The sequence below is a fragment of the Passer domesticus genome, chromosome 3 (assembly GCF_036417665.1).
Source record: "Passer domesticus isolate bPasDom1 chromosome 3, bPasDom1.hap1, whole genome shotgun sequence".
In the NCBI taxonomy this organism is placed as follows: Eukaryota; Metazoa; Chordata; class Aves; order Passeriformes; family Passeridae; genus Passer; species Passer domesticus.
The window spans coordinates 104,025,503-104,052,298 of NC_087476.1; the positions used below are offsets into that span (position 1 = coordinate 104,025,503).

At 38.9% G+C, this 26,796-nt stretch overlaps 1 protein-coding gene across 6 annotated transcripts in view; it reads left to right on the forward strand.

Annotated features, from left to right (window-relative positions):
• The window catches only part of LTBP1 (latent transforming growth factor beta binding protein 1), a 185,501-nt gene that overhangs the window by 7,633 nt on the left and 151,072 nt on the right, over positions 1-26,796 (forward strand). For all 6 annotated transcript variants that reach the window (XM_064414813.1, XM_064414816.1, XM_064414812.1 and 3 more), the window contains exon 3: positions 8,012-8,300. In XM_064414813.1, the coding sequence (XP_064270883.1) occupies positions 8,012-8,300 (289 nt within the window). The remainder of the gene's footprint in view (positions 1-8,011; positions 8,301-26,796) is intronic.

A 26,796-nucleotide genomic window follows, 5' to 3' on the forward strand; every position in this document is an offset into this window, starting at 1 on the left:
ACACTGGAGCAGATAGCAGATTGATAGTGGACTTGTTCAGCTCATTGCAACAGTTAGTGTTAACAAAAGAAGCAGGACCTGCAGTAAAATTGTGGTAAATCTACAGTGGATAAAAACTCCTGAACGCTTCCCTTCTTAATAGAGAATCAGGAGGAACACAAAACTGAGGTGTTTTGGTTTTATTTTCTCCCCTCCCTTTCAGTTTGTTGGCTGTTTGTTTTCAGTGTGTAACTTGGAAGTGGAGTAGAAGTCTGTGTGTGTGCCAGGGAAAGCCGTGGTTCATCCCTCAGCTGTGCACTACCCTGGTTCTGCCCAGTGTGCAGGAACAAAATGAGGTATTGCCAGAGAGTGATACTTTGATGCTCACAGTAGTAGTCTTACACCTCTCTCCTTACAGCCACTCTTCCTGACCACGGAGGAGGGAAGAGCTGGAAGGGGGCATGCTCCTCTCTCCTTCCTGTCCTGCAAAGTGGCTTTGTGTATGGGATCAGTGAGATCCCAACCTTGGGAAAAGCAGGGCTGTAGCGAGGGGTGGGGTTCTGCTCTCTGTGAGGCTTGGAGAGGAGTGCAGCTTTCACCACGAAGGGCTGCTTGTGCCAACTGATCCATCCTGCCTTAAAGGAAGCTTGGATTGCCTGGGAGCTGTAGGATTTGTGGAGGGTAGGTGAAAAGGGGCACACACCTCCCTAAAATGTCTCCTTGCTCAGTCTCTGGAGTACTGGGTATTAACAGGTTATTGGTGGTTCAGGTGGCCAAGTCAGTCCGTGTTCTGTAACTGATATGTTAGTTGCTGGACTGATGTTTGGGGTTTCTTTCTTTAGGTGGCTTTTTGTTCTGCCTTTAAAAGCAGCAGTACTTGTGTAGTCTAATTTATACCTAGAAAAGAGATCCTGTGCATTGACTAAAGAAAGAAAGCAAATCTTCAGCATTTCTCCACATCTATGACTGCACACAGGGGGGAACAAGCATTTTACATTTAGTAAGGCAAGATGTTAATTTAAATACAGAGCTAAAAATAGGTCTGCTTGGGCATGTTCTTTTCTTTTTGTGAAGTGCAGATAGTAATCCCTGCATGTGGGAAATTGCTTTGTGTCCTATGGCAAGATTTGGTTTTTATAATTGAGATCAGGTTTTTATTATCCCTAGATGACAGTTTAGACCTGGAATTTCAGAGAAGCTCAACTGAATTGTGAACTCTTAATGAGAATTGGTTGAATTTAGGGAAAACTTTATTGTACTTACTGTTTTGCTACTCTACTGTAATTAATAGGTTTTTCTCTAACCTTTCTCTTTTTTGTAACACTTGTCTGAATCCTGCATCCAGTTAAATATTTCCAGTCGCCTTTTTACTGAGCTTATCTTACTTTGTTCAGTTTCCTGCAAATTTATTGTGAAGTATTTTATAACAAAATGAGTAAGCCACTGTACTGAGAAACATTCAGAGAATTAAAAAGGATTGCATACTGGAGTGTTAACCACTCAAGCAGCAAAACAGTGTGTAACATGTGAATCTGCTGGTTTCCTTGGCTTAGTCCATTCTGTAATGAACAATTTTCATTTTTATTTGTGGGCACTGGAATGATAAAGGGATTTGTAGCATGGGAAATGTTTGTATTGTCAGAATATGCATAGTTATCATCTCCTGTAATTAAACACTTTAAAATGTCTTTCAGATTGTACAGTCTTAAATATTTATATAATATAAACTCCAGTAAACACAACATGAATGAAAATGCCAAGTACGAAACTGTGTTATATTCTTGTCACTGATAGAATAATGCATCCTTTTGCTGAAGTTAAGCTTTTGAAGTATTTGAGTACAGTTGCTGTTCAATTCTGCTGAGTCTTGGCATTCAGAGATTATATTATGGAGATACATAGAATATAATATTACTAAAGTACATTATGTTGCCATTAGGTTAAGGGAGAAACTGTTTTTTTGTGTGTTGAAAGAAATATGTATGCTAAAAGCATTGTTTTTTGTTTCCCTCCCTTCCTGGAGGTCATGTTTACTTGCCATTGTGGGAATGAATCTGATGGTTTGAAGTGGACAGCAAAGAATTCCAACACATGCTTTCATTTGAAGTATATTTAGGGAAAGAATTCCTTAAGACCATATAGTCATGATAAAAACAAGTTCCTGCGTAGAAGGACACAGATGGTTGTAATACTACCTCTGTTAGTAGTGTAGAGGTCACACAGGTTTTCTGCAGTTAATGTAATTTCTTAGGATTATACAAAAGTAATTTCAACATTTTTTTATATAGAATGGTTTTACAACAAGGTTGTATCACCCTTGGTTGCAAATTCCTCTCTCCTTCATTCTCAATTAATGTTAAGAATTACTGGATACATTTCTGGTAAACTTTTCAATTTTTGAAACCTCTTGGGTGTCAGATGCCCAGATAGAGAACTAGGTTCCCAGAAAAAAAACATTAGATTCAGTGAACTTTTGGGTTTCTAGACTCCAGTTGCATCCTCAGTCCTGACAATGGCTTGAAACTTAAAAGGGTATTCAGAGTAAAAGGGAATAATTAAGTGGCGAGCTAAGTAGTAGGGTAGTTCAGAGAACAGGAAATTCTAAAAAAACCCATTGCTCTTCTTCAGGATGTCAGCACCATATTCAGATTTTTCTGAGGCAAACTAGAATATGGCTTTTTGCTTTCAGAACCCACAGCTTTTTGCCTTCCAAGGAAAGCACTTCACTGCTTTTCTTCTGGAATCGGTGGGGGATCATCACTCTGTCTTTTAACCCGGCAGGAGTTAAAGGTGCCTTTGTATCACAGCTTTTTGTTTAGGATGTGCACTCAACCAAGATGAGTTGTGGTTTGGTTTCCTTTTGTGCTTGAGGAATAAAAATCTTGCATTCATGCAAGAAGGCAGTATTTGTTATGCCTTTAACAGTATTCCTATGTTGCATGTAAAGAAACTTGAAAACTGCCCTCAGCACAGATGTATCCATGTCATAGTGTTGGTTTCTCCCCTTTCTGTAAACTTGATGCATTTTTGTGCTAGAATCTGAAACAGCTCTATGCTTAAAATCCTCTTTCCAATTGCTGGATTTTCTATTATTTGGCCTCTGGCATGTATTGTGCCTGACAGGATTTACACACTCCTGTGGGAGAAGTTGATGCATACTGTGCCAATGTGCACAGTGATGAAATTTGTTTAAACTGGTGCTAAACTATTATGTGTGCTCAAGAGGAGAGGAAAAAAAGGGTAAGTTTCATGTGGAAAATGAAAGAAATCTGGTGGATAGGTGCATTAGAAATAGCATAAGACTCACAACACTGTTATGGTAGTTGTGTTGAAGTATTAGAAATTCAGGACTGACATTGAAAAATGTTTGGGAACATTTATGTACAAACCAACAGCAGTTGCTTGTTAAAGGAAATACGTAAAGGTTGGAGCTGAGGCTAAAAGGCTAGAAATTTGTGTGCAGAAAACTTTTGGGATATTTAAATTTGCTTAGTGTGAGTTTCTCACTGAAAAATACATTTTTGTGCATTTCTGTTCTCCATAGGGAAGTAAACTTGTAAATGTGTTGTTACTTTTGAGAAGGTTAAAATAAGTGATTAGCATAGGAATGAGATTGTAATGATCTTGATACAAGGATTAGTGTTAGTTCAATATTACTTTAATACAAACATTTTTAGGACAAGTGGAGTCGGTTATACTTGTATTTTGATTCATTTGAAGGGAAAAATATAAATTTTTATCTAAACTCCTTCCATAAATGACAGCATTTTATGCTTACTGATTCCAGATATGAATTATACTTAATTTGGAATATATTGAAACAAATTACATTCTGTATATGTAGAAGTTTTAAAATATTTATGTGTTTTGAAACTATTATAAATCTTTCATTTTAGGTCTTTCTTCTGCAAATATTTATGTACACTTTAACTGTAATGACATGAGCACACGGACTGAAAAGTGTGTATGTATAGATTAGTCCCAAACCAACATAAGATGTTTTGGAAGGGGTGTGTATAAACCTAACATTAATGTTATTTTACCCTTGTTATTCTGAAAGAATGTCACAAATACAACCATGATGGGCCCGATATGCATTTGTCAAACCCAGTTGTAGTGTGTCTGAGAGAGTGGTGAGCAGTAGTTGAGTAGGGAAAGATGTATAAGAAGGATGAGCATTTTGGTGTGCAGTTTTGGGCTTTTTGTGACTTAGGTACTTCCAAAGCAAATGTGTCACTGTGGCTTTATTTTCAGTAGATACAGATTGTATGTATCTTAAAACATCAACCAACCCAAGACAATGCTTGTGCCTTTCCCGCTGCATTGGGTCTGGCTGAGCTGGAGCTGTGCTTTGCATTGGTCCCTAGAAAGGAGTTGGTAACACTCCAGGGCTTTGGCTACTGCTGAGCAGCTCTGGCACAGCACCAGCAACTTCTCCCAACATTCCTTTCCCCCACCAATAAACCTGGGTTTTGTTGGTTTTTTGTTTTGTTTTTTTTTTCTCTTTACTTGTGTGCACACAAACTTTTGCTTTAGTAAACTGCTTTATCTCAACTTATGAGTTGTTTTTGGTCTACTTTCTTTCCCCTGTCTAGCTGAGTACTGATAGAGCAGTTTAGTGGACACCTGGCATCCAGCCCAGGTCAACCTCACCACAAACCATACTTCTGGAAAGTGAGGGAAGACTGGCTATATTGTCTCTGCCTGGCCTTTCAATGTGGCTGACTTCCGTGGCACTGCAAGGTTTGGGTGTTACAGTGAGGTAGCTCAAAGAGCACATCAGTCAACCTCTGACAGAAAAATCTGTTGAGACTTATTAAACACAAAACCAGCACTCTTGCTCAGGAAGTTGCTGGGCCTCTAATTCTTAAAAGCTGTAGTGGTATAAAATGTTATTGTGTCTCACCCTGTCCTTAGGCATCCACCTTAGTAATGGAGGGAAAACACTGCACTAAGTGGGTCTTTAATCTGACCCACTAAGCTTAGTCTCATTATTTGCATCTTTGCCAAGCTCCATTTTGAATTTCCAGTCATGACCTCCTTGAATTGAATAGGATGAAGCCAATTGCCTTTAACAGCAGTATGTTGGCCTGCTCTTCAGTTTTGAACTTAATGCTTCCATGCTGCAGGTTTTGGAAGCCTAGCTTTATGGAAAATACTGGTGTTTTCAGTTTTATGGGCCATTATTGTTGTCTTCAAACAAAATAATTAGGTCATTCATTTGGCACACTACAGCTGTCTCGAACATTTTAGAAACTAAACTGCTGTATTATGTCAATTAAAATATTCATTTTAATTCTTTCCTAAAAACATGATCTTTTATCCAGTTTTGTGATCTTCTATTATGCCACATTAATGAAGGACTTCAGTCAAAAGGGTCATTGCTGTGAAAATTTAATGGATGGGGTTTTCAACCTGCTGTCACTGGTCTTATAACATACTTGCTGGATCTCCTGATTGTTCTTTCATTAAAGGCCAGCTTGAGTAATGCAGTTTGTCCTGCAGAGCATTTGCTCCATGTACATGTAATGTGTTTCAGGGTTTACATTACTGTCAGTGAAGGAAGAATGTTCAAGTCTGTGTGGGCAAAAAATATGAGGTAATTTCAAAACAGGTTCTGTTTTTCGCTTTATAGTTTTAAATTCACTGCAAACTTCACTTTAATCAGTAGAAACTCAAGTTTTTGTAGGCTTCTGAATCACAACTTTGGTTCTTAACTGCAGGAAAAGGAGTTGCAGTCTTTCCAGGGTTGTCTTTTGTGTATGTATACATTGTTACTTCACTTTTGAGAGGAGACATGCCATAATCAGTGTCCTACCGGAATGGGTTTTATATCATACTGACTTTTGGTGTGGTCTTCTTAGCTTACTTCTGTGTTGTCATTGATTTTTAAATATTTTCTTGACAAACTTACAGGTTAATATAGGCACATGTACATAAATCTCCAGAAATATATTAATGTTTTCTTAATGTAAAAATGGGACTTTTGAAAGTCTTGCTTTTAATAAAGAAATTTTTTTTGAGATATTTTTCTGAAGCACTCTCAAATGGGCCCAAATTCTTTACTGTGATCTTTGCACATTCCATACAAATGACCGAGGTGATGGGGTCACTATTCTGGTCTCAGGAGTCTCCAAGGCTACTGAAATTTAACTAGAATTTGGACTTCTGAATTGATTTTCCAAGATATTATTTATTTCAGTCATGTGCATATAGAGCAATTTTCACTGTTTCTATCAAAATCTAGGTTTTATAAATAAGGCACAAGGACTATTTGGCGTATTTGTTACAGCATATGCTTGTTGCAAATCCCTTCTCAAATTTACAGTGAAAATTATCTTTAGTTTTCCAGGACTCAAAGACAAGACAGAGTCTCAAAAATAAATAAATAAATAGGAGTGGGAAAATTATTACTTTTGTGTTGCCAGGGAGGTGCATAATATGCAGTTAAGGTAGCCTAGCTAAGTATTATTGAAAAGAAGATAAATTTTACATGGAGGGGAAAATGTGTGTGAAAAATCCCAGGCAAAACTCAGGTTTAAGTTGTAGGGCAATTCTGGTATTGTGTGCAGCTGGTATATATGGTATACCTGCCAGTGGATAAACTAGGTCTGCAAACTAACACAGTCCCATCCTAATGAGTTAATTCATATATATTCTTGTGCATTTTTTTAATGTATAGAAGAATGTATTGGAACTTGATTGAAATGTCAAGTATTTGGGCCAGGGCTGTGGGCAGATTTTTTTTTTAATAATAGTTCAGTTGGATGTATCTGAGTATGGTTCAGAACCCCATGTTATAGTTCAAGATATTATCTTACCTATTTTAGTAAAAAAATTATCACTGGATGTATAATTTTGTCAGTGTTAAAGTATCATTAACAATGTTAAAAATATACTTTGTAGGAACTAAGTAGCTCAGCCATGTTTTTTTCTTATACATGCTTCATTGTATACCATCTTCAATGTGAATAATGAAGAAATTTTTTTTGTTTCTTTTAATATTATATTGTGTCCTTAAGATAATTAATTTGTTTTGCCATCTTTCTGTGATGCAAATTTCAGCATAAATAATAAATAAATAAATCCTTGAGATAGACATACCTTTGCAGTATTATGTATATATAATCAGCAGTTGCTTTTGCTTTTCTTCCTCCCTCTTTCCATTGTTTTGGGTGGGATTTGGTGCTCCTCCAAGTTTCTTGTTCATTCATAGTGGAGTTGGTGCTGCATGACCTGGGTGTTGGGTCTAGGCTGGTTATTCAGACTCCCTCTGTAGTCACTAGACAGAGCTATGTAAAGCAGTGTCATTAATCCTCTCTGAAGGCAAAGTGTATTTTAAAGAATCTGATCCCTTTTCACTGATGATACAAAGAATCTATAGAAGCTGGTCTGGGGTAATCACAAGTGCCTGTCTGTTTCTTCCTAGGTGTAGCAGTGTCTTTGTGGCAGCAGTTCTCATCTCCTGTGCCCTTACAGTGGGGGTACTGCAGGGAATGCCATTTGGGTTTTAGAGGGGGAAGGGGTGAATTGCTTCACGCTTCCCTGCAGTGTTTTGGTGATCTATAACATGTCTGTAGGGATTCATTCTAGGTACCTATGCAGCATCTGATTTTAAAATAGTAAAATGAATCCCAGCCCGGATCAGTAGTAGAATTCTATATCTGTGTAGTATTGTTTCATCAGATGCAGTTTGGGTTTTAAAGTATGAGGAGAAGGCGTGCTGAGCAGAAAGGAGGAAGATTTGAAATAATGCTATATTTCTCAAGTTAAGTAGTGTATTTCCTATTTTTTAAATCCAGCATCTCAGTTCTTGAAGTTGTTCAAATGCTGTGCATGTCTGATGTGCTAGAAATCAGTAAAAGCTGTACCAACTTGTATATTATCTTTTGTGGAGCTTAGCAATGTTGCTCTCTCCTACTCCAGTTAATATTAACAATTAATCAATTAATGCCCTTTTTTATTGTGGGGAGGGTTTGCATTTTCCTTCGTGCTTTGTTTCACAGGTACTTTTTAAAATGTCTTTTCTTAGCGAACTGTGCACCACCGTGCCAAAATGGAGGGATGTGCCTGCGACCTCAGCTTTGCGTGTGTAAACCAGGAACAAAAGGTAGCTCCTGTGAGGATACAGTCGTGCAAGACACACCTTCCCCTGGCGGCCGGAGCCCCGTTGTTCCCCCGTGGCCCATACCCCAGCAGGCTGCCCAGCAGAGCTTCTCTCAGAAGGTGCAGGTCCCACCAAAGGTTGGCCCTGTGGCTCAGATGGCATTCACAATCAAGCAGAAGCCTCCTGTTGGGTTAACTCAGCAAACACAACCACAGTAAGTGTTTTCTTTGCTTTCAAAGAAGTTCAGTATGTCAGATTTATAAAATGCTGTTCCTTGCAAGTGGTTTCAAAATTCATACTTGGAAACTGTCACAGATTTTTTAAAACAGCTTCTTGTTTTAACTGTAAGATTTCAGTGGATGTTTAGACTGTTATTACTTATGAGCCAGATTTCCTTACCTGAACAAAATATCCCGTGGTATCAGTCAACATCTGTTTTCCTTAGAATGATACTGTTGTACTAATTTTGGAGGAATTATTTTTAATTTACATTGGTGACCTTTTGAGTTTATCCTAGAACAAAGTCTGACATGGAATTCTGACACGCTGTGTAACCGAGGAGAGTAGGATTTGGTACTCCTGTTCTGTGCTGGTTTCTTCTATTTGCATTATGTTTTCTCTTTTAGTAGAAGCATGCATGGCTGTGCTACAATGAATACTTCTGCTTGCTTGTGTTTGAGGTTCAGGTTTGTATCTGACTGCCATAAGCAGCAAGAAAACACCCATCTTGTTAGAGAATTTTTTCTCTGCTTCATTAGTAGCTGGTGACTTAGCCAGTCTTCTGGTATTATTTCTCTGAGCTTTAAATACTTAATGTGAGTCTGAAAGCTCTCTAATTGTACTGTTGTTTTTATTGATGTGTGTGACCTTAATTTATTTCAAGACCCCATTTGAATGGGGGGAGGGAGGAGCACAGGAGGGTGGCAGTCAAGTGGAACGTGAACAGTGTTAGGTGTTATCAGCAACTGCTGTCCTTCCACTTTCAGGTGAAGACAGTGGCAAAAGGTGTTTCTGTCCTGTAAGCTGCTTTTGGAGAGGTTGCTTTTGCTTTTATGGAAGGTATAGTCTGTCTTGCTTCTAGTCTTCAGAGCAAGACAATCAGGACTAGGAGATAAATTGTGTTTTCCTGTGTTCAAAACTGTAAAAATGAATGTAGAAGGGTGGTGTGTCATTATAGAGTTCCGCACTGAGTTGTCACAGGCTCCTGACAACAAAGTGCCACTTCCTTTGGAAAGCTACATCTGAGAACAGTGATGGACACTCCCAGTGTTATTTGTTGTCTCATAACCCCTTTATAAGGCTTTTTTCCTCCTAAACCCTTCTAATTCTTTGTACTAACTGTGGATCCACAACCTCATCTGGGTTCCTACATGTCTTGTGTAATACTAAGAGAAATTTACCTGAATTCCCATGGAGTTCTAAGCTGTAAGCCAGTATGTTCTTTGAGAAAGGTAGAAGATAGAGCACTGAGGGCTTTAGGAACAAATGCATCCACAGTCTTGAAAGACAGAGAAGTTGCTACCCAGTTTTAGTACTTCCTAGTACTCTGAGTCCTGTTTCATTCCTACCAGTGAAGCAAGGTTTATTGAAATGGGAAATATATTATATGAAGGGGAAATTTCCAGTAAAATCATCAGGCTTTTTTCCTGTTCCTCCCTCTCCATACCAGCTGGACTCATCACCTGGTGTCTCTGCTTGGCCCTATAAAGAGCAGAGCATCAAATCAGTTCAAAAAGGCCAGACAATTACTGTCTTATCAGTACCGATTCCTGTAGAGTATACTTTTTTTCTCCCTCCCTCTACACAAAAGCATTCTCAAGGAATTTTTCTTTCTGTTGCAATAAAGGCCAGTTGTCCAAATTGGGTAGTAAAATATACTTAAAAAAAAAAAAAGAGGGGTAAGAAAGATAAAGGAATGTAATTTGTTAATTTGCCTGAAAAAAAAGTTGTCATCTTTTAAGCACTCTAAAAGTGTACTCAGAAGGCTTGTGGCAGCTTGTAGAGAAGGCTTACTTTCCATTATTCCTGGAATAATGTCAGGGATAAAGGGTTCCTCTTGGGGGAAAAAAAAAAAAAAAAAGTAGTTGATATTTTTCTGTGCTACTATGATAGTTGTTGGGCTATGATGCTCAAAGTATGTCTAGAGAATACCTGAAGCATTTTATGCTTCACTGAAATCTCTTTACCTGCTTGCATGAGACATCATCACAGACCTCATCACAAGGAAGCAACTTGGGACTGACAAAACCAGTCACCTGTTACCTGCTATCCAAAGTGCCTCTCCATGCTTCCATGTGCAGTGGGCTCTGCTGTTCTTGCGAGCCTTCTCAGCCTAGGATTTTCTCCTAACTGCAGAGTGACTTTTTCAGGTAGAACTGTTACTCTTTGAGACCACGTGAAGATGAATCTATTTCAATCAGCTTAATATTGGCATGGGAAAATGGGGAAACTGGGTCTCTGGAGTCCTGAGAAGCCAGCCTATAACCTTGGCTGAAGCCAGGTGTAGGAGCTGGAGATGGAAAGGAAAAGGGCTGCACAAACCAAAGCTGTTATATCAAGTGCAGCAGAAGGTGGATGCTTAGATACAGCTGTTGAAATGAGTGCCAGTGGTAGTTCCCATGTATGACTATTGGGACAATTTACAAGGATGGGAGATCCTTCTGAGGTCAGGTCTCTAACACTGAGAGGGGTAGATAGGCTAGTTCCTGTTTCAATGCAGTTTTGGATATGTTATGATCTTGTGTGTTGTGTGAGGCTGCCCAGACTTTTGGAATGGCTTTTCCTTTTCCCACTCCTGGAAAGTGGAGTCATCCACACTGTCAGTGTGGTTGGTATGCTGATCTGGACACTGCTGCTCTGCAGTCACGGACTGGACTGGTGAGAGCCAGGGCAGAACCCAACCTGGAACACCCAATTTAGCTCCTACAGAGCTTCTGTTTTGTCATCCTCTGTCATTTTTTTTCTGTTTTATATAGCAATGCTATATAAACTTTTCCAACTTCAGTCATCAAGATGTGTTCATGCATGCTTTCTTAGGATCATGGTGGCAATGATATTTGGGAAAGCAGGGAATTAATTTATTTCTTTCCAGATACCTTTTTTTGAAGAATAAAGTGCTGAACAGAAGGAAAGCTGGAGAGAGATTAATTTCCTGGAATATCCTGGGTTCAGCAGGTCTGTCATAGCTGTGCTCTGAAGATGGATATACTGTCAGGTACAAGGTCTCATCTCAGAAAAATGTTAGCAGAAGGTATAGATGGCTGTAATTGAAAACAAGTGGTGTTTCAGAAACAAAAATCTGCTTCTTATTGGAACCTGTAGGGAATTCTGATCTCAGTAACAGGCATGCTTTGTGGGCCTGAATTCCTGTGATAGCTCTCCAGTAACTCTGGGTGTTCCTTTCACATCTTGTGTGCTCACTTGTTGGCAACGGGATAGCTCCAACAGCTTGATTTTGTGCATTTACCATCTGTGTGAGCAGAACTTTGTTTTTAAGGGAACTTTCTAGTACAGTTTTGGAATTGATCACCAGAAAGAGTACAGCATCAACCAACTGGAGCTCAGTAACACACTGAAGTGTCGCAGCATTGCTCCTTCAACCTCCTTTGGAGGCAGGTGGTGATGAAATGTGAAAATCTGCTTTAATGTTGGAAAAAGCAAAGCTCATAAAAACACACAGACTCCAGGTGACAGAGCTGGACTTACTGGTGTGCCTTATGTGCCCAGAAATCTCTGCTGAGAGGTCCCTTCCATCCCTGTGTTCCTGGGTCACTGGCTCTGGTCCCGTGCTCTGACAGGCAGATGTATTGCCTGCTAATTTTAGTAAGCCTATCAGCTGATGTAGTCAAGCTGTTTTGTGACTTCTGTTCAATGATGTAGTATTTTTTCCAGTTTAAACCATTTTTCCCTAATTTTAACTAGTTGATGGCAAATCTGTGTGAATTTATATTGGAAAAAACATGCCTGAAAGAAGAACTGAGCATACTGTTGTGACCCTACTGAAATCAACAACGTAGGACAGTCATAACAGAAAATTGAATGCATGCTTGGTATAATATATAATTGTAAGTTAAATGTTTACATATATATATTTAAAATCTCTAGAGATTATTGATTTTCTCTTGTGCAAACTCCTGTGGTCTGAGGATCACTGTAAAGTATAAGAGACTGTTCTTTTGGCTATTTTCTCTCTTGTATACCAGTTCTTTTTTTGTATCTTTGACTGCATATGATTTATTTTTTAGAACTTCTGGTTCTAAGATTGGTTAATATGATGACGTATCAGGTGATGGTCTAAAAAAGATTAAAGACAGGCTTTTTGAAGCTAGTGTGAAAGTAGCATCTGGAGGACATCCTTTTTCACCAGCATTATGATAGTTTTGTACTAAAGATGTACAGAGCAAGAGAAACTCTTTATTTACAAGAGCCCTGCACTTGAACTTAAGTGTAAAGTCTGTTTGAAAATAATTTATGGAAGTTCTTGATAATATTGAACTTCTGTCCAAAAAGACCTTGACTATTTTTTTAAGGAAACTTTTTTAAGAACAGCAGGGATAAAACTTAGGTTGGAAGTATGAAGCAATCGGGTCCAACCTTTTGTTTATAGCAGGATTACTTACAAGAGATTGCTCTGGGCTTTGTGTGTTTGAGCTTTGAGTACTTCCAAGATTGCAAGGTTGGAGATCTCCAGTATTTGCAGGCTTCCCTTGCAGTGTTTGACTGCCCCGAGGAAAAAAAGTATTCTCCTTTTATAGGTGAAGTTTCCATTGTTGCACATTTGTTATCTGTGTCTTTTTGCTGTATTCCTCTGAGAAGTCTGGCTCATCCTCCTCTACAGATTCTCAAGAGGCAGTTGTAGATCTCAGTATCATCCCCTTGAGCTATTCCTTTTTTTTTTTTTTTATTTTAAGAACTGAGAAATGTTTCTCCTCTTATGTTGTGAGTCCAGCCTCTGACAGTCTTGGTGGCCCTCTACTGGCCTTGCTCCACTGTGCTGTTGTCTTGATCTGGGGAGTCCAAAACTGGTCACAGTATTTGAGGTGCGGTTTCACGAGTGCATGATGGAGGCAGTAATCACTCCCTTGAGCTGTGTGACTGTGCTGCTACCCAGTATGAGATTGGCATTCTTCATGTGAGGATGTACTGCTGGCATGTGTTCAACTCATCCAGCAGGATCCCCATTTTTTGTAGGGCAGCTTTCCAGCCATTTTGGTGCCAAATCTTGCACAGAGATACAACCTTGGATTGCCACCTGGTGCTTCAGAGCTTTGTTCTGTAAGTTGTGAGCTTCTGGCTCTGGCCTCCTAGAGCCCAGTGACAGAGCTGTTTGAGCTTGTATTAGCAGTGTGTGTTACTGTTCAGATTGCAAAATTTAACTCTAGTGGTTGGAGGTGAGATTTTTCCAGCAGTTCTTGGGCTCTTTGCTTTGTGTCAGAGAGATGAAAAACTGGCGTTCTGTCTGCAGGTTATGCTGATGACTGCACCCCTTCAGTATAGACTTCTAGTGTGTAGTGAACTTGTGGTGTGCTTGTCTTAGGATTGCTAGCACAAGGTGGCTCCAGGGAGAATCAGGAAAGTAGCTTTTACATTGTGAGTTCTTTGGGGTGGATTCTGAGATGCCTTTTGCACAGTGTTTTCAACAAGAGACTTGCTGCAAGGAAGCACAGTGTACCCTATTAGCCATCAACCTATTCATGTTCTTCCTAATAGACTTATAAAGGGTTCATGCAGATCAGTTATCCATATTATCTTGTAAGGCACATTCCTTTTGAGAATGTCAATGTACACTTCCCTCTCACAATCCCAGCAACTTGTGCACACTCCATGAGGTAAAGTTAACTTTTAATTAACTTGTCATGAAATTTGTCTTTTTTTGGACTGTTACTGGAATATGTTTATGCTCCTGTATGTCAGTGCAGTGATTTAGGCAAATTCCATGTGTGTGGAAATCATTGTCTTGCTTTCAAGGCACTGCTTTTCAAAAAAAATTGCCTCTAAGCTGTACTGGTGCTGTCAGCTCAGTTGAAAAGCAGACAGTAAGCCACCATTTCAAACCATAGCATTTAAAAAATTTATTTTTCTAGTTTAAAAACATATATGACCTTTCAGTGTTTGAATGCATAGGTGGGGAGGGCTTTAATGAGGGGTTTTAATGTTACTTGTTGCTGTGTTGCAGTGTGGTCTGTTCTTTTCCAAAGTGGCTTTTTCAGGTTTTGTTTGGCTTTTTGGTTTGTTTTGCTTTTTTTTCTGTAACTATTGGAACTTATACTATTTATCATCAAACAGTTATTTCAGGAGATGTTAGGAAACTATCAGAAGAATGTCTTTCCAGGGGCTTAGTGGGGCTGAAGGAGCACAGCTTTTCTTGGAAAGCATATCAGTGCGTTTTCAGTTTCACAAAAATACATTTGTATGGTTAAAGCTTGGTTTGATATGTTGCTGTTGTGTCACTCACAACATAGTGGCATTCAGAACCTTTGCTGTTAAGAAGATTTCTCTGTTAGCGAGTGTGTTTGATTGTAAAACAATTATGCAACAATCTTATACTTAACTGAGACTTTTTTGCCAAGCAGATAAAAGTAACCCATTCTGGTTACTGGAAGCAAACTACTGTGCCACAGTAATGATTATGGGGTGTGGCTCAAATAAAATCAATGCTGCAAATAGGTGTTTTCCTTGCAGCAAGTGGGAATAGTTTTCATGTGATTTTTCGTTCCCTTCTTTAGGGCTGTGAGTAGAGCTCAGTAGCTTGATTTGGAAAACTGGCTCCTGTCAAAATACATCTGTACCTTTAACTTGCAAAGGAAGAAAAACAATGTGAGAATAATGATCAAATGATCACTGAACCAGGGACATTTTCCTCAGTTTTGCATATTTTGAACTTGAAAATATTTGTGGCTATCTTTGGTCTTTGTGTCATAAATCTTGCTTAATTTTTAATCGAAAGCCCTTTAAATTATTAGCCCTTCCAACTATTAGCTGCTCCTATTAGCTGATTTGTATGTCTTGTGTATCAATATAACTTTTGGTTTTGTCTTAACTTCCAGTCACTATTGAGACTTGGTTGTTAATAACCTTATTAAATAGATAACAAAGACACAAAGAAGCCCTCTTCAGGGGTTTTACTTAGTCTTATTTGCTACATTAGCAAAATGCTAACTAGATGGATTAACAGTCTTCATTAAGATAATGTGGACTGGCCTTAGACAAAAGCAGTTGTATCTTCAGGCAGATGTATCAGACAGTATCTTAATCGGTCTGTCTGATTAATTACAAATGCCTCATTGATTTCATTGTTATGAATAGACTGTTCTGCTCATGATTTAGGAACCCTGAGAGACATTTGTTTCATCTCCAGTGAAGTTATCTTCTTCAGTGCTTGAGTCCAAGTACTTCACTGAGAAGCAGTTTCCAGTTTACCCAAGTTCCATAAAGCTTACCTATGCCATGTACCCTTGTACTTGGATCAATTTTGCCCAGAAATCCAAAATTACTGTTTTATACAAAGTGTAATCAGTTGCTAATCTAACAGTTTCTAAGGAGTTTATTGCTCATGTTGTCTTGTGCTAAAGTTTAGGGGTTACTGTTCATCAGTACCTGCGGAGACTGGTATTTCTTTTTGTGTAACTGGTGAAGAGCACTAGGCAGATGGAGCAAGGGGGCTCTTCTCCTGGTGTTATTGTTCAAATACACATTGAGCCTTTGTAACCAGCCAGCAGTCTATTAGAGGAACTCTGCAGTAAATCCTTGTTTGCTTCCCCTTAATCTAATTTTCCCTAAATTATCCATAGCCTTCGAGAGTGGTGCTGGAGGGCCAGAATGTGAACTGTTGTCTCATTTCAGTGTGCAGCACAGTGTTGTTTCTGAAGGTATGTCTGCAGGTGTACTCAGAAGTTTTGTGGGCAACTGAATTATGACTACTTGACTTTGAGTTAAGCGACTTCCTACACTAAGCAAAGGACCTATTGTTGTTCAAAAATTACTTGCTATATGTGATGTGTTAGGAAAATTAATACATTTGGAGCAATAGTTCAACAAAGCTTTGTAGATATTGAAGGGAATTTCTCTGTACTTTGAAAACATAACCAAGCATCACTTCTGATGCAGACATGAAGTTTGTAGAACAAATAAAGTATCTGCAATAAGCCAGTGTTTGCTACAGCCCTGATTTTAACAAATGTAGTCTATAGCTTTGAAAATATCTCCTCCAGATGTGTAAAGATAAAAAATTTTTTTCTGATTGGCTTTATCTATAGTAATTTATTTTTTTTTTTTTACATTTAAAGCACTGTCTTTAAAACTTACCATGCAGCTGGGGGACAGACTTTGTTAGAGCCTCTAACACCACTGGAGGATATTTAAAGGAATTCTTTGTCAGCTTGGAAGCTGTGATAAATTATTTTTCAGGCTTGTTAGGTATTTCATAAGTGGCTTTATAGAAAAGACCGATTTTGGATATTCCATGTGCTGGTTTCATATTTTTTGTTTCATTAAAGAAGCACCTGAAGATGCAGTTCTGTGTGTTCTGTGTCAAGAAAAGAGATTTTGTTAAAAGGAGATAGTACATACTATTATGTCATTGGGCAGTAGGTGGCAAGCTTTGCTTTTCCTTCTACTTACGGTTTATTTTCATGTTGCAGAATGCCAGAATTTTTAGAGGAGTGGTTTGAATTCACTGGATTATGTCATTTATTGGCAGCACATTTCGTTAACAATCTCTTTTGTTCATTGTGGATAATTGTCTTGCTGTTGAATACTGAGGGAAAGCCTCTTTTCAAATGATGGATGCAAATCAAGAAATGTGAGCTCTCTTGTATTGTCTCATGACTTCTGTGGGCAGATTACTAATAGACATGATACAAATGAGGTGAAGTCACAGTCAATCTGAAATTGTTTGGGATCTTCCTGTTCAATTCTGTTGTGTACCACAGTACAGCTGGGGGCAAAGGGGAGCAGCGCCCTCTTTTAGTACAATATTTTCCTGAATTCTATCCCTGTAACTAGTAAATCTAAAGATAAAACAATAGAATATTTATTTCTCTTTCTTATGATGTGTCATGTCCTGTTCCGGTCTGTGTGCTTACATCCTCCCTTCCATTCCCCCTGAATTGCTGTAGCTGTCCTCACAAACTCAGCCTGCTCTGCTGACGTGTTGGATTCAGCATGGGGCAATAAAACAGCAGCAGCAAATTGTCCAGCTAAAACTAAGGTGGTGTAGAAAGGGCAGTGCTGGAGTGCTTCTCTTCTGTTGGGGTGACTGTCAGTGGCCTTTCTCTGCTCAGACTTCTTGCTTAGAGCAAATGACCTGGCAGCTGATGAATTAGTGATCAGCTCTGTACCTTTACCAAGGGTACCAGGGATGTACAACCTCTGCTCCTATGCCGTTCATCTCAGCTGTTTTCCAACTCAGACATTCTAAGCTGTTCTCTAGAACAATTTTTACTCATTAGCCAAGTTAATTACTTGAATTTGCTCATAATGAATAAGCCACAGTCCTTGCTTTGCTATTGAAGTTTTGGAAAATTTGTTCTGGATTAAAAAATTTACATGCCTCTCTTTCTCAGTCACTCCGTCCTAGGTGCACTTTATAATAGCTGCTCTGAGGAAGATCAGCTGTTTTGGATATCCTTGATCCCAAACATCAACATAATCATTCAGTTATGCCATTCTAGAAATTCTAAAACAGTAATTAACATTTTCTTATTATGGTAGGGCATTCTGCAAGGAGAGGTCTCCTTATGTACATAGAGGCTCCATATGAATTTACATTTTTACTGCTGAAATCTTCTGTCCTCATGAAGGAGGACAATTCCTAATGAAGATCAGAACTGTTTGGGGACTGATAACACAGACCTGAGCTGTCAGTTGAGGGCCTGGTTAATATCATTGCTGCAGGAGCACTAGGCTAAAAGGATCTTTGGCATCAACTATTGGTAAATTGAGACCAGTGTTTTGAGATCCTGATACTGTGGTTAACTCTCGCTTCTGTAGTCTTTGGCAGTGCTATGATCTATGTGTGCTAGAAAAGAAAAACTGGTTCAAAGGTAGTTACTCATCCCTTTGTGCTGCCAGGCACTGAGTCAGCCCTCAAGAGCACCTCCATTCATCATTCTAGGGAAATGTAGTCATCAGGCTGCAGGAGCTGAAGTCACTGTTTAGTTCAAACGACTGGTCTCCCTCAGAACTGGGATCATTTGTGTTGGCAGAGAGCATGGAGATGGTTTTTTGATGACAATAATGTCAGTCTTGTCTTGGTGTCCTTTTTTGTGCTAGTGCGCGTTTTCGTGCTAATCCATTAAACTAACAGATAACTTGTTGTTACCTCTGTTGGACTGAGTACTTTTTGTTAATTGGGACAACCCAATTAACGGACTTGGGTCTAAACACTATAACCTTAAGTGTGGTGTGAAAGGCAAAAACCTCTGGGACTGTTACAAAGTGGGCTAATCATTTGATAGGTCTTGTTAGCTCACAGTGGTGTGAGAAGTGGGCAGATCATTATGGCAAACTGCCTTGAGGAAGCCTTTAGTGTTTTAGTGTACCAAGTCCAGTCTGTTCTAATGACTGGTTTATGAGACCTTTTAAATGTGAACATTTGTGATATCTACCACTGTTTCTTCAGATTTCTTCAACTGTTTGAGTTGAAATCTTTGAGGCCGCAAGTATCCATTTTACTTCTGTTGAGAGTTCCACACAGTTTCTTTTCAATGGACTGGACTCAGATAGCATCTGGCCATGTCAGATACTGTGCATGTACAGTGAACTTGTGTCCACCAGAAATGCAGAGATATCTTGGAAAGATCATTTAAAATATCAAATATCATTACTGCAGCAGCATGCAAGGCACTCAGGGGATGCAGCTGCAGTCCTATAGTTCAAATTATTGTTTTTTCCTGAGATGATGTTGCCTGCCTTTGCAGGAACGTCTTGTTTTATCCACGCTTTAGCTATCCTCTGGTGAAGTGAACATCTCACAAACAGCTGTTAGAGGATATTCAGTCTTTTCATTAGTATCTTTGACAGAAAAAGGATTCTCAGAAATAAAATCTTTTTGATACAGAGACTTAAATTATAGGGAGCCAACAGGGATCTCAAGCCAGCCAGAGCCTATTCCAGACAAGAGAAGAAGGATATTCTGTGTGATGGCAACAGCCAGTTGTTTCATGGTTTTATGTGTATGTATGACATCACTGGCCTGAGTAAAGCTTTGGTGCAAGAAAAGGGTGGTCAGTGTTGGAGTACTAGCAGGGAAACTGTTGCCTGCCCATACTGTTGAATAATTTCCACTACTAATTTCACCTTGAGTGTGAAGGAAGGATCCAGTAAATGCTTGTAGGAGAATCCTCCACCCCTTCCCCTGTCATTCACAACTCATCTGTCAGGGAGCCAACACAGACAAGCTTCATTACAGTAAGAGAGAGAAAACAGCTCTGTTGAGATTCCAGTCAGTCTCTTAAGAACCTACTGTGTTTGATTAACCTCTCCAGGTACTGTGCATGAATTGTAACAAACTATACAAAAAACCTGTGTTGCACATGAGCACTAAGGAAAGTTAAAGCCCATCTAATTTTGGTGTGGGGTTTGTTGTTGTTGAAAGTTACTGTATTCTTCTCGATTGGGTTTTGTTGTGCCCAGAGTACTACAAAATAGAGAGAATACGTAGAATCTTGTTTAACTTCTACAAGTTTTGTATGAGAATTATCTGGTCTAATAATCTATTGGTGTTGCCTGTCTGTTCTGCCACCTTGTCTCGTGCTTCAGTCTGAAACAGATCCTGAGAATCCCTCACCGAGAAAGATGTAAGAACCTTTCTAAGTGCATTTGTGAACTTAGATGAGAAGAATTAATTGGGACTGTCTTCTTTGGTCTTTTCTTCTGCATGTGTTCCTTTAATAGAGTTCTTAATTGGGTTAAAAGACTATTGGACAGTTTTCCAGTTCATTAAACCTTTTGAACTAGCTTCCATTTTGTGTTCATTCTTCTGTTTTGGAGCTATGAAGTGCTGTAGAGAATCTTTGGCTTTTTTCCCCTTCAACTTTGTTAACTCTGTTTTGCTTGCTCTTGAAAGCATCTTTTCAGTGGAAGTATCTGAATTGGATCCTGTACACAGGTTAGGCCAAACCAAGATTTTACTGTTTTCTTCTGCATTCCTGAATGAGCTGATCCCTGAAGATGATGTTAATTACATCTAAACATTCTGGTTTAGTGTTTTGCTGTTCTTTGGGGGAGTAACTGAAATTTCATACCAGCATTGTTTCTTGACTCTACCTTCAGTGAGGTAGAGAGCTCGCACTGTCTGTGACAGCACTGCAGGAGCTGTCACCATCTTAGGCAGCTAGGAACGTAGTCCTAATGCTGTGTTTTCTCTCCTTTTTATTGAAATTACAGATCACAGAGATGTTCTGTTAGTGATTGATATGGTTAACTTGCTCATCTAATTTGACAGGCTACTCTTTGTGAAGTAGCATCACTCCTTCACCAGGTGATTTGTTTCATGTCCAGGATAATACATGGACTTTTCCCAGTCCTCCCATTAGGTTTGCTTTCCTAAGATAGGAATGATTCCTTCCTGGTAAGTCTGGTCATTCTTTTTCAGTTCTAATTCTTGAATTTATAAGACTTCATGTAGAAGCACAGACACATCTGATTCAGTTGCTTCCCCTGTTTAAAAGCACACTGTTTAAATAATTTTCAGTTTTTTCCATTTCTCACTGTTACCTGTTTGTTACTAACTCTAGCTTTGTTCTTTACTTGAGTGTGCTGACTTGACTAAAAGTTGACTGCATCATTTAGAGCTGTATACTTTCTTTCCCAGTTTCTGATTTAAAAATTCTTCTGTGGTGATTGTAGTTTCCATCAAGCTTTAAGCAGAATGTTTTCTTCCATAGTGCAGCATTCTGTTCCAGTTTCTGACAATTCTGAAGTGTCCCCTATATTTTTACCATTTCTGAGCAGCTGACAGCAAAACTGTCAACGGCTCTGCCACCTTGTTTGTTCAGGCTTAGCAAAAAGTGTTAAATTTTAGTACACAGGACAAATGTGCTGTAATTTGGCACTTTCACATAATCCCAGAATGGCTTGGTTTGCAAGGGACCTTTAAAGACCATCTCGTTCCAACTTCCCTGTCATAGACAGGGAACCTGTCACTAGAACTGGTTATCTAAAGCCCCATCTGCCCTTGAACTCTTCTAGGAATGGGGCATCCACAACTTTTCTGGGCAACCAGGTATGCTGCCTTATCACCCTCATTGTAAAATGTTGTTCTTTATTCCCTGTCTCAGTTCATTTGCCCCCTGCCTTTTCAATATCTAAGGTCATTACAACACTAAGAAGTAAATGCCTTTATGTAATATACATGATTCCAAAATATTTAATAATAATATCTTACAAATATCAAGTTCTTAAGAAGTAGTCTGATAGTCTGAAGTTGTGGTAGGGGAAACAGTCAACCAAGATGTAAACTTGCAGTAAATACTTCTGTTCTTACATTAGCTTCCTAGTTCCAAAATCTATAGTCTTAATACATTTACATTAAAAGAAGAAATTCACTGTGATTCCACACACACATTCCCAACAGGATACTGCTCAACTGATTTCTGAACCACACTCTCAGATTGCTTTGGAGCAAAGTTAATACTTTGGTGATCTTCAGCAATTGCCTCTGGGTAGCAATATCTGAGTCTAGAATCCCATTAGCTTTAAGGACTTTTAAAAGTACTTTTAGAACGTGACGGTTTTTGGGAGCTTAAAATTCTTACCTTTTATGGGTTTTACACTGGGTGAGCGCTTTCCTTGGACCATTTTGTATTTTATAACATCTATGTGGAAAAGGTAGCAAAAGACTTAATGTTCAATTGATGTATAATCTGATTTTAAGTATTACTGTGAAATGGATGCTGTTCTGGTTTCTGCATGATGGACAAGGGTAGTTGTAGAATCGATGCCACTGCCAAATTAATAATAATGGTGAAGCAGAAATACATATATACATTTATATAGTGGAGCAAAAGCTCTGGTGTCTGTCTTGCCTCCTGAACTGGAACCTCAAAGCTCTGAACTGAAGGACAACTGGACCTCCAGTCCTGCTGTGCCTCCTTACTGCTTTGAACAGCTTCTGTTGTTATTATGTAATGCCTGTTTGGGTATTCCAGCTGTTGCACACACGCAGATCCTTAAGAAGAAGCCAACTCCCCCCATTCCCCCTTTTGCTGTTCCAGTGGCTTATAGCGGCTTTTCACTGTAGAGTACACTTTGAATCCTGAAGAGTTTTCCTTCTGTTGCACCCTGGAGGGCTGTATCTATAAACTTATTTTGTTCCAATGTTCTATTTAGAAATCCAGTGAATTCCTAAATTGGATTGTCTTTTGATGTGCTTCTGGAAGTGATATTAGAAATAAATATAACCCACAGCTGTACAGTCAGAACATTTCTAACGGGAATTCAGGTGATGAAGACTGAAGAACTTCAGACTGTAAAAGGAAAAAGAGGTGTATAAATTCAGCAATGTAATTACTTAATTTTTTTCCCTTTCCCTCCTTCTGTTCTTCTCAGTCATTGCCAATTTCCACTATAATTGAAAGAGTAGAGGGTAATTCTATGTGCTCCTTGTAAAGGAGATAATTTTGGGGTGATTCCAGAGTAGTCAGTCAGTCCTTTTTATAACAGTCTCCTTGAAGGGAATGGCAAGTGAGTGGAAAGTCCCAGGCTTACAGTCCCTGAGGTGAATAGAAGTCGCTGGAAGCCCTGAGTTCTGTGATGTTGCATGCTGTCAGGGCTGCTCTGTACAGGGCAGCATCATGTTGTCATGTGTAGTCTTGTACCATGTTGCTTTTTCTACATGATGCATAGTTTATTCATACCAGGATGAGACTTTATAGTTGCCATCTGCTTAATTGGCATTTCCTTGTATTGTGTTGAAAATGAAGCAAAACCTTACAAAAATTACCTGAGGGGATCTCTGATGACAAATTTTCACTTTGAGATGTTTGTTACACTCTTGGAGCATCTCTTCTTTAATTCCCACTTGTTGTAGTGACCATGTGGCCTGTATGATCCTTGCATTGTAATTTCTACACTTCTGGATGTTTCTGAAGTGTTTCCCATGGCAAAATTGCAATCCAGGTTGAGATGCGTAAGGCTTATCCTCTGTTAAAAGTAATATTATGGAAAAGGTGAATGCATTATCTACTGTTCTTTTGTATTTTAAAACTGTTAGTCTTCTTTAAAAGTTTAAAGCAGTGGCTGCTGCTGATGATTGTACTTTTTTCTAAATGCTTTTAAGTAGCTCTTTCTGAGAACAGCCGTTTTAATGTTATTCATAGTAAACAAGGTCGTTCTAAGAAATGATAAGAGCGTGCAATTGTTTAAAAAGTAGCTATGGAAACTAGATGACTCTCAATTTAATATGAACATTCATTGCTTTCATTGGCTGTGCTCCCTTCTTGAAACTGACGTGCTTCACAGGCACTCTACAACATTTCTAATTAATCTAATTTTCTTTAAATGGGCAAAATATTCATCCTGATTAAGATATGTTAGAGTTTTAAAACATAGGACAGCTGTTTGCTTAGCTTTCTGTTTGTTTTTTTAAAGTCATAAATAGAATCTTCATTCTCTTCCAAGCTGGAAATATCTGGTAAAGAAACTTTTCTTCTTGAAACAAGACCAAGAGTGCCAAATTACAGCTTTAAGTCATTTAAGACAAAAGACTTGTCTCATGTACATTACAAAACATATCCTGAAGGCTACAGGAGTTATGTATCTAGACTTGAAGGTTCAGAGTTTAGTGGGCATAACTTCCCGTTTCTTAGATTACATTATTTGCACTGCATGTCTAACACAAATGATTAAATAGTACCATTTTACTTACCTAATGACATTTAAAAAAATACTTGAGTAGTTATTTTCTCATTAAATGGGGTGGGGGGAGATGCTTCCAGTTTAAAAGAATGAAAACAAAGAGACAATAAAAGCTGCTGATTGCCACACATTTCTTTCTGTTAAGTCTGTGGTGGCTGCATGGTTCTAGATAGAAAATACCCTGGGAAAACTGGTTAAATGTTTCTAGTTCTAAAAGTTCGCTTCAAAGCTGGAGTTAGTTTTTGATGCTGAGAGGGGTAGATCATAAGCCATGAGCATACTTGATGTCAGGTTCCTTGACGTGTTGAATTTGGTGTGGCTCTCCTGGGTTTGTGTCTCTTGAATGTATTTGTGAAGCTCTAAAATACCAGTGACTCACATCGGAAGTTGTTGCTGTTCTGATTCAACGTCCTGCTGGTACCTAGAGTATAATGCAGTTACAGTCATTCAAAACAGATTTATTGGCTTTCCTAGCTGTATAGAAAACAGTATGCATGTACTCTTAAAATCTTTTTAACATGGTAGTGCTTGCTAGAAAAGGCTTATTTGTCAGCTTTTAGCGTGCTTGACATAAGCTTCCAGAACTGTTATTTCTGCTCTGCTCTTAAACTTGTGCTATGAGGAACCATAGCTGCTTTTGGCTGGGGCTATGGAACTCACTTAAATAGTTTTAGATTCAGTTAAACTGTGAATTACAGTGGTTGTCTTCTGAAAACATTTAATTGTGAAACTTGTTACAGAGAATTGAAGAAGTAATATGTGTCTCTATTGTAAGATTCAAATGTCAACTCTTGGCTTTTCTGAGCCTTTTTGCTTCTCTTCCTCCCATCCCCTCCTGTGTTAATGGGGGAAAAACCAAATGAAACCAGAAAATCCCAATATCCTATATAGCTTAAATCAATTACAGTTGTTGTGCACTATATATATTGTAATTGTTTTTTAAAATCGTTTTATAATTTAGTAAAATTAAATTATTGCAGTTTGCATGCAGTACTCTGTGTGTCAGACTTATACAGAATGTTTTGGCATTCACAGAAGCTGTAGTTAGGATCTGAAGTTCTTAACTACACTAGTCAGGAAAAGTAGTTATGGCTGGAAGTACAGCCCCAGTTTTACCCTTTGGTATGTTGTTATAAAATACTGTTCTTTTTACTGTTGTGTGTTATTTCACAGCTATTAATATAGCATTCAGAACTAGGGAAATGCAGAGCTTCATATAGTAGAGAACAAGAGCAACTTGTAAGAATTACAGCAACTCGTGGTGTGAGCTACAAAACAGAGAGCACAAACAAATTTAAGGGTACTTTGAAAATCAAAATACTCTCATCATCCAGCTGATTAATTGTAGTAGGAAATTGCTGTGTCCTGTAGTTTGAACTTGGGTATTTTTTCAGGTGCTTGGTACATTTTATCTTCATTTCTGTCAAGGAAGATAGTTGGGATATTTCTTGGCTAATTTTTAAGTATATTTGTGCTGTATAGTTTATTCAAGCTGAACTAAAAAAAAAAAGCTGCTCTTTGATAACAAGTATGAACAGGAGATATTTTGCTGTAACTAGGTTGCTTTAATTGTGAAAACAAAACTCTACTATAACAGCTAATACTTCCATGTATGTAGAACTCTGTGTATGAGCTAAAACTTCTTACAAGCTAAGAAGCAGCAGGCTGTAAGGATTCCAAAAGGTCAGAAAGTCAGCTCTGCTTATGAGCATCCAAAGCCAAATAACATAGGTATATTGTGACTCCTATGTGGAGATTTTTGCTTTCTTTCCCCCCCTCCCAACCTTGTGTTTCATTTCCAGCCTCCAGGCCCAGTTTGTTGTCCTGTGAGGCTGATACTGGCAGCAGAGGATTGTCATCTGCCTGCCTAAAAGTATCAGTGGTCGCCTATCATTATCATGAGAAGGGTACGTGGCCAAGACAACTGTGTGTGCAGGATGCTCCTGGTATCTCCCCGTGGCTGGAAGGAAGTGGGGTCTTGCATGAATCCATTTCTGGCTATTTCCCCTGGAAGGCAGGCTGCGGGTTTAACAAGTGCCTGTGGGTGATGCAGCCATGCCCAGCTCGGAACAGGAGCCAGGCTGCAGCAGGGAGCGCAGGACTCGGGTCACTTCCAGTCAGCTGGAAGGGCAGAGCCAGGGCCTTCATTCCCCCAGACTCTTCTCTGGCTGTGCACAGTGGAGCTGAGAGTGTTTGCTCCTCAGTCATGGATGTGATCAACTGGGGAGAAGGAAGGCATTTGAACAAACTGAGTTCAAAATAGTGTTTAAAGTACTGGAGATGAGTGGCAACCGCTCCATCTTTCACTCTTTGTTCAAAAGTAGTGTGTTAAGCCCAGGGATTCCAAACAGCTACTTCTTTTCATCATTAAATTATGTATAAGAGTAGGTACCTATGGTATTTATTGCTGGAATTTCCAAAAATAGCACTGAGTGCTAAGTCCTGCCAAAAAACTCAAGGAGTGTTGAGAAATACTAGCCAATTACAGGAATATTCAAGTTCTGGAAACAGGAAGAATGTGCTCAGTCTCATCATGATTCATATTAGTGAAGTGGCCTGGGAATGTGTAATGTCAGTTTCATGGTAGTATCCAGATTTTTTGGACATCCTGGTTGCTTTACCAAGGTAGAGGTGAATTTGCTCATGCAGAACCAACATGTCTCTTTGGCAGGAATGCCAGTTTCCCGAAGTTCAGAGGAACAAGTTCAGCCAGGCTGCTGAGTTTGTGTAATTCACAAACCAGCTGGCACCACAAAATGTTTCCAAAACACAGTCTATTATCAATGATCCTGAGATGGTACTATTTTATTTATATTCCTCCTACTCAGTAGATTTTGTTTGCAGGTTGTCTG